This window comes from Brachycentrus maculatus, unplaced genomic scaffold, assembly GCF_059751285.1.
Source record: "Brachycentrus maculatus isolate JH-2025_06_01 unplaced genomic scaffold, ASM5975128v1 h1tg000024l, whole genome shotgun sequence".
Lineage (NCBI taxonomy): Eukaryota > Metazoa > Arthropoda > Insecta > Trichoptera > Brachycentridae > Brachycentrus > Brachycentrus maculatus.
Genome location: NW_028280778.1, coordinates 1,957,989 through 1,970,181, shown reverse-complemented (window position 1 = coordinate 1,970,181; position 12,193 = coordinate 1,957,989). Strand labels below are relative to the sequence as shown.

The window sequence follows — 12,193 nt, the reverse complement described above, 5'->3', positions numbered from 1 at the left end:
ACTGACTCAAACAGGGTTCAAAGAAAGCGTAAACGCGACCATTTTAACTAAGAACTCGAAGCTTTGTGCTTCAAGATTTTTCTCCCACAAACCACCCCTAAACATATCTGTTTAATCGTGGCCTAACAATAGAAGAAAAGAGCGATAAAGTTGATGTAGATATTTCAGTAAAGTAAGCTTTCAACTATTTACTTTTCTGTATAGAAGCAAACCAATGGAAGAAATATCGGTATCGCAATCGAATAATCTCAAATGAATTCACTCGTATTTTTCCAGCTCGCTTCGACTTTTAAGTTCTATACAATTGTCAAACGTATTGTTACTTGTGTTTACGAATCTTTTCTGAAAACACATAGACCACACGTGGTAAGTTTTCATCATATATTTGGTAAACTTCTAAGACAATCACTATCAAAATGCAGTTTATCAAAATTCCGGCGGAAAATATCGTTAAATAAATATGTTTGTCTCCGAAAACCGCACAGCTTCCACAATGATTTATTGGGTTGTAGATTGAAACGCGAGCTTTTTCAAATGGAACATGGAAATCCTTTTAGTTTGGATATCCATTCAATTTGATATATTATGGATTGAGCAAAGATAGATTTTAGGATAAATTCATTTTTAATACTAGAACCTTCGTTTGCCATACATTCATGTGTAAGATAACATTATATCCAAGCAAGCATTTTTTCATACCCGTACATATAAAAATACTTTTTCAGGATAGTTAACTAATCTTGTTTCACTATTAGCTATAATCACCCATCATGGTCGGGTTCAAGCAATCACATTATTTATTCTTTACAAAGTTGACGATTTTGTTACCCAAATTGTTAAAACATTTACAATGAAAATACATTGTAACGAAAAATTTTCAATTTTGCCAAAACCTTCATATATGCAAACTAAAACATGTCTAAGAAAAATTTTGTCAATTTATGTTTTTGTATTCACTTTAGCTTTATATGATTAACGGTTTTTTCGTACTAAATGCTATTACAATACATTTATTTTTTATTCAATATCCACTAGTGAGTTTATTTATCCACTGATAAAGAATAAAATGTTGTAAAAATATATACTCGTATTAATAAAAGTAAGCAACCTGCTTTAAGGGATGTAAATTGTAGTCTTTTTATGTGGTTTTATTTATTTTACACTTAATCTCATAACAAATAATACTTTTAATTTTTATAACTGAATTAACAACGTACGGAGATAACTCATCAAATAAAAAGAAAAAAAATACCAGTTTTCTAGAGTTATTCCAGGGCCTACTTGGAGAATTGATGAAAACTATAATAGTTTTTCTTTATTCGTTTTATTCCAGAAGTTCCACCCAGGGCTGAAGTGCTCCCTCCTGAGGAAGAATCAGTTTGGGGCACGGCCGGAATATGCGAAAGGGAATTGAGGGCCCTGCACCGAAGTGTCCCAGCGCTGCGCAGGAGAGATCTGGACACCTTGGCAATCAGGCAACACTTCTACCCCGAGGGTGGCTGGGGGTAAGTCTGAAGGATACCTGAAGGGCGAACGGAAAGTTTCCGAATAATTTCGCGAGAGAGAGAGTTATAGAGTAAGGGAGTAATAGAGAGTGTCCTGTTTACATAGGATAACCGCTTTCGTTTGCCACCACTCTGACACCACCACAAATTTGTCACTTGATAACACTAAATTGAGATAATTCATTGTGTGGGACTCTAATTACTTTGAAAACTTTTACAACTTTAATTAAAGATCCAAGTACTGCCAAAAACAAACTTCAAGTTGAATTTATATTTTTAGGATTAAATTCTTCACAATAGCCTCTCCAATTAAACTTTAAAAAAATCTCGAATCAACGAAATAATAGATATTTTTTAAAAGTCAAGAATTTTACAAAACAAAAATATACCAAAAGCCGTGACGCTCATATTTCATACAAAGTCTAACAGACAGTTTTCTTATTATTTTTAAATGTTTTATTAAGAATACCGAATTATACAGTTATTTTCAAAGATTTCAACATAAAATACTCCACATATAATAAGTCATAGGCTAAGGCAATTGGGTGATTACTTTATTCACGTGTAACATTTACTACTCTACCCATAATTGACAACCAAGCCGTTATTTTTTTATTTTGAAACTCATATAAATCACACGTCCGTTTATGAGTGTTATGTAAATAGGCTAACTTGCATATTCTTCTTCATCTATGTTGAGATATTCAAATGTGAAGTTAAGAGTTAAATATAAATTACATATGCGAAACAGGGTTGTAAATAACAATTTAGTTTTATTTATTGTTTCGGCATTAACTTTGTGGTAAGACATGTTACAATGATTAAAGAAAACACTTCGTTTTTTACCACTTGAGTTAAACTCAAGTGGTAAAAAACGAAGTGTTTTCTTTAATCATTGTAACAATTTAGTTGATTTAAATAATCCATTTATGCTTGAAACATTGTTAAAAATTATAATCGAGCGATTTTAACATATTTTGTGAGAGCATAGTACAATCCTTGAATACATATTTCATTTAATCAGCTAAAATATCCAATATTTGTGTACCATTTCCTCCTTTAATTTATTTTGGGTATTTCGGGGAAAAAAGGATGCTGTTTTTGTGAGCTTTATCGAGATTTTATTTTTCTATCCTACTACCGTAAAAATATTTCGAAGGATAAACATTCAGTAGGAATATTTCCATTATTTTTATTTTATGTGAAAACTTATAAACTCCTTGGAAGTTCTGTTGATATCGTTAAATATTAACTATCGGTGAATCATGAAAGCTGTCAGATCAAATTACTAACCGTCATCCTTATGCCCATCATATAATTCATTCCCCTCATCAAAACTTACCGATCCATACCTTCACAAATATAGTACATTTAGTTTAAAAATAATCTCGACTTATTTTTTATTTGTAAATTATGCTAATAAATTACTTTTTATAATGTTTTGCGTAACATATGATGGTCTGAAAAAGATCACAAAAGATTACACAAGGGACTTGATTTTTCTTATTCTTAATGAGAAAAACCACTTTTATGATTTGACTGACTATGAGCTTTTCTGAAAGCAGAATGGATACAAAAATGAGTAAAAATACAACGGAATTGAGTATAAATCTTTCTCTTATTAATTAGGTGTCAAATATTTATTAAACACATTTTTTTATTTATTAAAATTATAAGCAGGATAATAATAGTCAAATCTAGCAGTCTTAAAACAAACTGTTGTTGGGTAAGGAGTAAATGTACATAAACTAAAAAAAACTAACCAACCATCACGCCGCTTCCCCGCAGGGGTAGGCATAGAGAATAGAGCGCCACACCACTCTGTCCTTGCAAACATTCTTCGCCTCTTCCACGTTCATGCATCTCATCATACATACCCGCCGATTGTTACGACTCCTAACCCGACCACTTTCAAGTATTTGGCATACCTGATCGTGCCATGTTTTTCTCGGTCTTCCTCTGCTTCTTTTCCGACTAACATTCGCCTCATAAATTTGTTTTACCCGTTCTTTCCTCACTCATTCGTTCTACATGTCCAAACCATCTCAACACACCTTTCTTAATTTTATCGATAATGCTTATCTCAGCTTTGCATTCCTTCCTTATTTCACTATTCGCACATCTATCATACATCGTCCACATTCTTCTGAGAGATCGCATTTTGACTGCATTCAGTCTACTTTCATCCTTTTTAAATGTACATACTATACCAAAATGACTTGTTCAAAAAAGGGTTAGACTGTGATGATGATTATTTTAAATAATAAAATACCAAAAAGTTGCTCCAATTCCAGATCGCAGACTATAAGGAAAGAGATCACCCTTGCCTTTTTCTACACCCACTCACCCCTGACCACTCAAAAGTATTCTAACAATCTTGAATAAGTTAGCGGGTCTTCAAAAATCTGAGATTTAGTGAGAGTCCTGTGGGATTATGAAAGCCTACCTGTTTTACGTGACTTGCATATTGTCGCTTAATAATACAGTCGAAATTGGTGAGGTTAATTTGATCTTAAAAATCATCGTTTTCAAACAAAGACAATGAAAATATTAAAAAATACAACCATTTTTAAGGTCTTTAAAAAAAAATACTTATTCATATTTCTACACATTATCAGAAACCAAGTTATGAACATTTTAATAAAATACGTGATTCATGCCGTACTTTTTTTATAAAAAAATAATATTCGTGTTACGTCATGTTATTACAACTTCTACAGATACATTGAAAAACATTCTTTAAATGCAATAATGAGAATATTTTTTCGTGTTTTTTAAGGCAAAAAAAAGTTCCTTTATTAAAAGTTACTCATCCTTACCACAAAACTCAAAAGTAAAATCATATATATATATATTTATATATATATATATATATATATATATATATATATATATATATATATATATATATATATATATATATATATATATATATATATATATATATATATATATATATATATATATATAAATATATATATACATATATATATATATATATATATATATATATATATATATATATATATATATATATATATATATATATATATATATATATATATATATATATATATATATATATATATATATATATATATATATATATATATATATATATATATATATATATATATAAATATATATATATATATATATATATATATATTTATATATATATATATATATATATATATATATATATATATATATATATATATAAATATATATATATATATATATATATATATATATATATATATATATATATATATATATATATATATATATATATATATATATATATATATATATATATATATTTATATGTATATATATATATATATATATATATAAATATATATATATATATATATATATATATATATATATATATATATATATATATATATATATATATATATATATATATATATATATAAAAATATATATATATATATATATATATATATATATATATATATATATATATATATATATATATATATATATATATATATATATATATATATATATATATATATATATATATATTTATATGTATATATATAAATATATATATATATAATATATATATATATATATATATATATATATATATATATATATATATATATATATATATATATATATATATATATATATATATATATATATTATTCTCCGTAGCCTAATGGTCAGCTACCGTACTGGAGGTCCCGGATTTGATTCCTAGGGAAGGAGGACGTAATTTTTCACTCTAACATTTATTAAATATTACCGTTAACTGGTACCTGAAGTGCAGTGCTGATACCTTTCCATCGTGTGTTAACGATCAAGATAACGCTGTTTTTATGTGATGCAGTGCCCTATGCACCATTGGGTGCAGATTAATTAAACAATGCAATGTTTTACTTTTTATAATTATGGTAATAACTGTTTTTTATAATTCTTTGAGCACACAGAATGTCACGTATCTCCGTATGGTATAACAATATTTAATTTTATTTTTACATATTTTATAACACTAATGGATATTTTATAAAGTCATTTTCTCATCCATAAATATATTTTATCATATTTTTTTTAAGGTTTGTTTACAAAATTTCTGAATTTACAATGTTTCGAAAGCGGTTTGATTGAATTGGAAATATAACTCGATTAATCCGTTATTGGTTCAGAACAAATACGTTTATTTCGAGTGCTTTCGGCCGAGCGATTCAATTGGCCGACTCTTTTAATTAGCAGCATTTTTTAATCCTTTTCCAACCGTAAAGTTTGGTAGCTCTTTGAGCCTTTTGAGTACTCGGCACATATCGTTAAAGGCAATTAGAATAATTCAGTAGGGATATGCGAAAGAAGATTAAACTCCCTAACAAACAAACGGTAGCGTTGGAAAACTCACCACTAATGCACACCCCGAGGACCCACGGCCGCGACCCTTCCATATCGAATTAATATTTTATCATTCTCGACATTTTATCCTAAATCTACATGTTTTAAAATTTTGGGAAATTCAAATTTTCACCGGGCAGTGTTTAAACTATACCAACTTAATATCTCATGTAACATACATACTCCCAAACTTAACCTATCCTAATTATCATCCATTGTTTATACTGTGTAATACCACTTTTATAAACACTTATTCGTGACTACTGGTTTCAGAAAATCATCGTAAGGACATTAAAATAAAAAAATTACGAATTGATATTTAATCATAACTAGATAACTCAAAATCTAAAATTGATTTATTACAAAAAAGTGGTGTTTATGAAATCTCGTGTGGAGATTGTGATAGAAAATATATTGGCCAAACTGCGAGAAATTTAAAGATTAGAATTAAAGAACATCATAGCGGTCTTGTTAGTAATTATTTTTCGGAATTTGCAAATCATATAATAGATACTAATCACTCATTTCACTCTCATAAATTAAAATTATTACACCTTGTTCCATATAAAGGCCAAATTATGAATTATCTTGAAAATTTAGAAATACAAAAAAACCTGTATTCTAATAATAATTTATTAAATAATATATTGTTTCAAAATTCTTCGCCATTGCTTTCCATTTTTCCTTTGTTTTCAAACTCCGTTCCTTGACTAACCCCTTCCCCTTTCCTTATTTATTGAACAAATTTATATTTTATATTTTAGTTTTTATACAGACCTGAATGATGGAATTTTAACTTCTGTAAACATGTAGTCTATAATATAACTCAAGTGGTAAAAAACGAAGTGTTTTCTTTAATCATTGTAACATGTCTTACCACAAAGTTAATGCCGAAACAATAAATAAAATAAATAGAATTGATATTTCGTTCCAAATATTTTTTTTAAAGAAAGAAGACAAATGAATCACAATGGATGATAAGGAGAGTGTTTTATAATCATACCACAACTTATCACAGCTTTTTATATACAAAATGTATTTACTCTACTTTACTCATTTTACTTTTTTTTGTGCGAATTTCACCTTCATAGTTTTTCTTATCTGATCAATGTAAGCGAAAAATAATTTTAAATGTTCAAATTTTTGTCTTATACAAAATAAAATAAATTTCACTTTTCTTCTTGTTTTAACCCTTATCCGCACCCAATGGTGCATCGGTCACTGCATAGTATTGACACAGTGTTATCTTGATCGTTACTTACATGAAGGCAAGGAAACCATTGTAGGGTAATATTTAGGGAAATATGTAGGGAAATAAACGATTTACATATTACATTTGTATGTGAGGTCCCCATCCTGGATTATAATCGCATGTCAGTTAAATACGTACATTATCAGGTTTGGCTAATTAAGTTACGAACAATTAAAACGAATCTTTATACCAATAAACTCTCGTGTCAAATACATACTGTTCAAAAAGGCCCCATGTATTATATTTAATTATCAAAAACGCTCGGCGAATATCACTTTCACACCGTCGATTAATTAATTATTTAATTGCTTTGAGTATCCGTTTCGAAATACAATTTTCAAATGTCCGGATATCAAACATTTTTCGCTTTATTGAAATACGCAAAAACAATTGGGAAAGATTGGTAAATTATACATTAAAATATATATTTTGTTACTTAAAATATTTTTAATTTGTCCAAATACTTGTTCATAAATCTGGATTCTCTCCAATTATAGGAGTTATTTACCATTTTATTTTTTTGACATCCCAACATAAATAAAGAAAGATATGGAAATCTGAGCATTCACAGGGCTTACAACCGTCATAGGCTGATTTAAGTGATCACTTTATACGCGTGTAACATTCACCAATTCTATCCATGATTGACAACCATACTACTCAAAATCTTGGAAGTTCTATATATGTGATCCAATTTGAATCATTGTACAATTGTTAAATAAACAAAAAATCAAAAATGTTGATTTCAAGCACACGCGGGCTGAATGCAACGGAAACGCTCGGGTTTTGTAGAATTTCGCAAAAAACATCATTCGTTAGAGTGAAAATTAGGAATGTGCGGTGAATAATGTACATTTAGCACGTACGGAAACCATTTAGTGCTATCTCTGAGCGTTCCCACAAATATACGTGGCATTTTCCATTACGGAGGCAAACGTATGTAATGTCGTAATTTTAACCCTTAAAATTAAGCTTGCTATACCTAAAACCACTGGACGACATTTTGCGGTAATTTTTAACCCTTCCGCTAAACTGTCCTTCGGGTATAATGGCTGAAATGAGATTAACGCGCTGATAGGAAATCAATTAACAATAACGAATCGGACTGTGGTCTCGGTGTAGTGATAAAGACATCGGATCTGAGTTCCAAGGTTTGATTCCGTTCTTAACCATATAATAATAAAATAATAAAACCCTTATCCGCACCCCAATGGTGCATAGGGCACTGCGTCATATAAACGTGGTGTTATCTTGATCGTTTACACATGAAGGAAAGGTGATCAGCCCTCCGCTTCAGGTACCAGTCCAGGGTAATATTGAATAAATATGACAGTGGAAAAAATCAATAATATTTATTTTACCCCCCTTGGGAATCAAACCCGGGACCTCCAGAACGGTAGCCGAGCATGCTGACAATTACACTACGGAGGCGGACAAACCATAGCCAAGTTCTTAACCATAGCCAACCATAATTATTTTCGAGCATCGCTTCTTCTTTTTATCCCTTATCCACATTCAAATAAAACAGCTAGAGGCGCATTGCAGGACACACACAGGGTGAGGACCTATCCGACATCGGATCTGTGTTATTTCATAAGAAACTCTCACGAAATGTGGTTTTCATAAATGATAAAAATACTGAAGGACATTGCTTTCATATACCTAGTTAGGACACAAAATGCCGAACCCTCTTCTTCTGGAATGAAAGGCCATTTGACGACAGTCAACTGTCCAGCTTCTCCTGAGGAGTTTTACGTGGTTTTCTACCAGCAATGATCAAATGGTGAGAAGTTCCTGATTCGCCTACACTTAGTTATCCCTTCTATACCCAACACAGATTAGAATAAAACATGTTTTTAGCTAGAAGAAACAAAAATCCACTTATTGATTTATAAATCTTGTACATAATAAGTATGGTAAATGATAAATGTAACTCCCATTATTCGTACCCAATGATACATAGAGCGCTGTATCGTATACAAGTGGTGATCGTTAAATACATTAAACAAATGTGATCAGCTCTGCGCTTCATGTACCAGTCCAAGACAGTATTAAATAAAAACACAGCAAAATACACTTAAATTTATTTTGAGGCCCCTGAAAATCGAACATAGGACCTACCACTGTAGCCGAACGCGCTGACCACTACACTACGAAGGCAAGCATACTTAATACCATTCAAACAGCTTTACAAATTTATCTAAAAAAACCTTTGTTTATTTTTAATTGGAAATTTAAAATAAATAATATTCATCTCTATTTTAGTAAATTTTTTCACTGTAATGTTTATTCGATATTACCATGGACTGGTACCTGAAGCGGAGGGCTGATCACCTTTCCTTCATAAGTAAAACGATCATGATAACACTGCGTTTATAAGACACAGTGCCCTATGCACCATTGGGGTACGGATAAGGGTTTTATTATTATTTTAGTATACCAAAGGAAAAATTTGATTTGTAAAATAATATATTTTTCATGAAAAAAATCTTTTATAATAATCTAAAATTGTCAAAAAAAATGCTCCAAATAAAGTCGTTTATCTTAAACAAGGGGTTCTTTTTTTGGTAATTTGTTATACTGTCGTGAGTTATGTGAATACAAGATCATTTACACGCCGAAAAACACGAAGCTAATGGGACCGATAGTAAATTATAAACAAAGAAATCTGAAAATATACGATTTTCATTTACGCTCTACAACAGCCCTAGGAAAATTACGGCCGCCACATATTTTATAAAATTTATCTCTCGGGCTGAAAGGAAAGATTTTTGGAGACCCATCCTGAACCCACGCTGCCCAATAATAAACTGATAATATGTATATGTAGTATGTAGTATTTTAATATTCTTAATATTTAAATCATTTACTTTGTGGTTATTCAATTTTACTTTTTTCCAATAATGTTAGTAATATTGGTATCCACCCTCTAAACGAGATTTTTTTGGGTACTGGTTTCGAGACGTACCTGTCTCTTTGTCAGGACAAACACTACAACAGCATGCAAACAATACTACACATACTATAATTAATATTTTGTTTTTTTTTTTTTTTGTTGAAAAATTGCAAGTTTTTCCCATATGAAGCGTAAACTTTCCAACGACAAAAGTTAAGAAAAAATTGTGAAGACGGAAGATAAAATTTAGACAAGAAATGATTTTGGGATAGAAATGATCTGCGCTTAGTAAATTAAAATATCACACTTTCGTCATCATTGACTACAGGTTTCGGAATAATCATTCCATCATCAGGTCAATGTAGATTGAAAATAAATCGTTACTATCTGACATTTGTCTTCTCTTCAAACCCTTATCCGTAGCCCGATGGTGCGTATGGCACTGCATCATATAAACGGAGTATTATCTTGATCGTCAACACATGAAGGAAAAGTGATCAACCCTCCGCTTCAGGGTAATATTGAATATAAGTATAAGTGACATTTATACACTATTAAAATTTTGAAAGACAAATGAATCACAATGGAAATATTTATTTTTTTTGGATAAATAATTTTTAATATACTTATGTACAAAAAAATCATGTCTTTTTATTATTATGGCTTTATTTCATTGTCTGCCTATGGCCTTAGATTGCGGAATGAATTATCTCTTAAGTTTATAAATGTGCCTTCATCGATAGCCTTTAAGAAGCGTCTGAAACAATCTATCTTTACATCATTTAATCTCTTCTTTTCAAACTTTCTCTCTCTCTCAACTCTTAACTCCTTCCCTAATTGAACTCCTATTTTTTAAACTTTAACACTTACCATATTTCAAACAAAGTTGAAATGCGATCTCTCAGAAGAATGTGTGACAAAACGATTTATGATAGATGTGCGAATAGTGAAATAAGGAAGGAATGCAAAGCTGAGATATGCATTATCGATAAAATTAAGAAAGGTGTGTTGAGATGGTTTGGACATGTAGAACGAATGAGTGAGGAAAGAACGGTAAAACAAATTTATGAGGCGAATGTTAGCGGGAAAAGAAGCAGAGGAAGACCGAGAAAAACATGACACGATCAGGTATGCCAAATACTTGAAAGTGGTCAGGTTAGGAGTCGTAACAATCGGCGGGTATGTATGAGGAGATGCATGAACGTGGAAGAGGCGAAGAATGTTTGCAAGGACAGAGTGGTGTGGCGCTCTATTCTCTCTGCCTACCCCTGCGGGGAAGCAGCGTGATGGTTAGTTAGTTAGTTAGTCATATTTCAAACAGCTGTATTAGGGATAAACCTTGTAAGCTTTTGTGTTTATGGCTGCTGGAACATACTTACCATGTACTTCATAGCAAAATAGCCAGCCAATGTACATATCACTCAACGACATTTTGAGTGTATCCAAATAATTGTTCACAAATCTGGATTATCTCCAATTATAAGAGTATTTTTCGTATTATTTTTTGACATCTCAGCAAAGATGAGATTCTTTGCAAAGATTGTTTGCAAAGACAAATTGGTGTGGCATTCTATTTTCTCTGCGAAATAGTCAATTCCATTATCAGGTCAAATATAGTCCTGTAGAATTCGACATGAAAATCCAATGATTTTTTAAAGGCGGCAGTCATGAAATACTGTTTTCATAAGTTGTATTACACAAATTGAACGATGAATGTTAAGGAGAGTGTTAAATTATCATATTACAAAGTTAACAATGCTTTTAATATATTTTATTTATTGTTTCGGCATTAACTTTGTGGTAAAACATGTTTCAATGATTAAAGAAAACACTTATTTTTTACCACTTGAGTTTTATTATAGACTACATGTTTCAGAAGTTAAACTTCTATCATTCAGGTCTGTATAATAACTAAAATTTAAAATTGTTCTATAAATAAGGAGGGGGGAATGTTAGAGGGAGGGGGTTAGTCAAGGAGCGGAGTTTGAAAACAAAGGAAAAATGGAAAGCAAAGGTGAAGAATTTTGAAACAATATATTATTTAATAAATTATTATTAGAATTTTGGTATTTTTGGATTTCTAAATTTTCAAGATAATTCATAATTTGGCCTTTATATGGAACAAGGTGTAATAATTTTAATTTA

General features: G+C 30.2%; 1 protein-coding gene across 1 annotated transcript in view; it reads left to right on the top strand.

Annotated features, from left to right (window-relative positions):
* The window catches only part of LOC148313084 (monocarboxylate transporter 8-like), a 177,235-nt gene that overhangs the window by 50,893 nt on the left and 114,149 nt on the right, over nt 1–12,193 (top strand). The window contains exon 2 of the mRNA XM_088269483.1: nt 1,334–1,505. Coding sequence (XP_088125609.1) covers nt 1,334–1,505 — 172 coding nt within the window. The remainder of the gene's footprint in view (nt 1–1,333; nt 1,506–12,193) is intronic.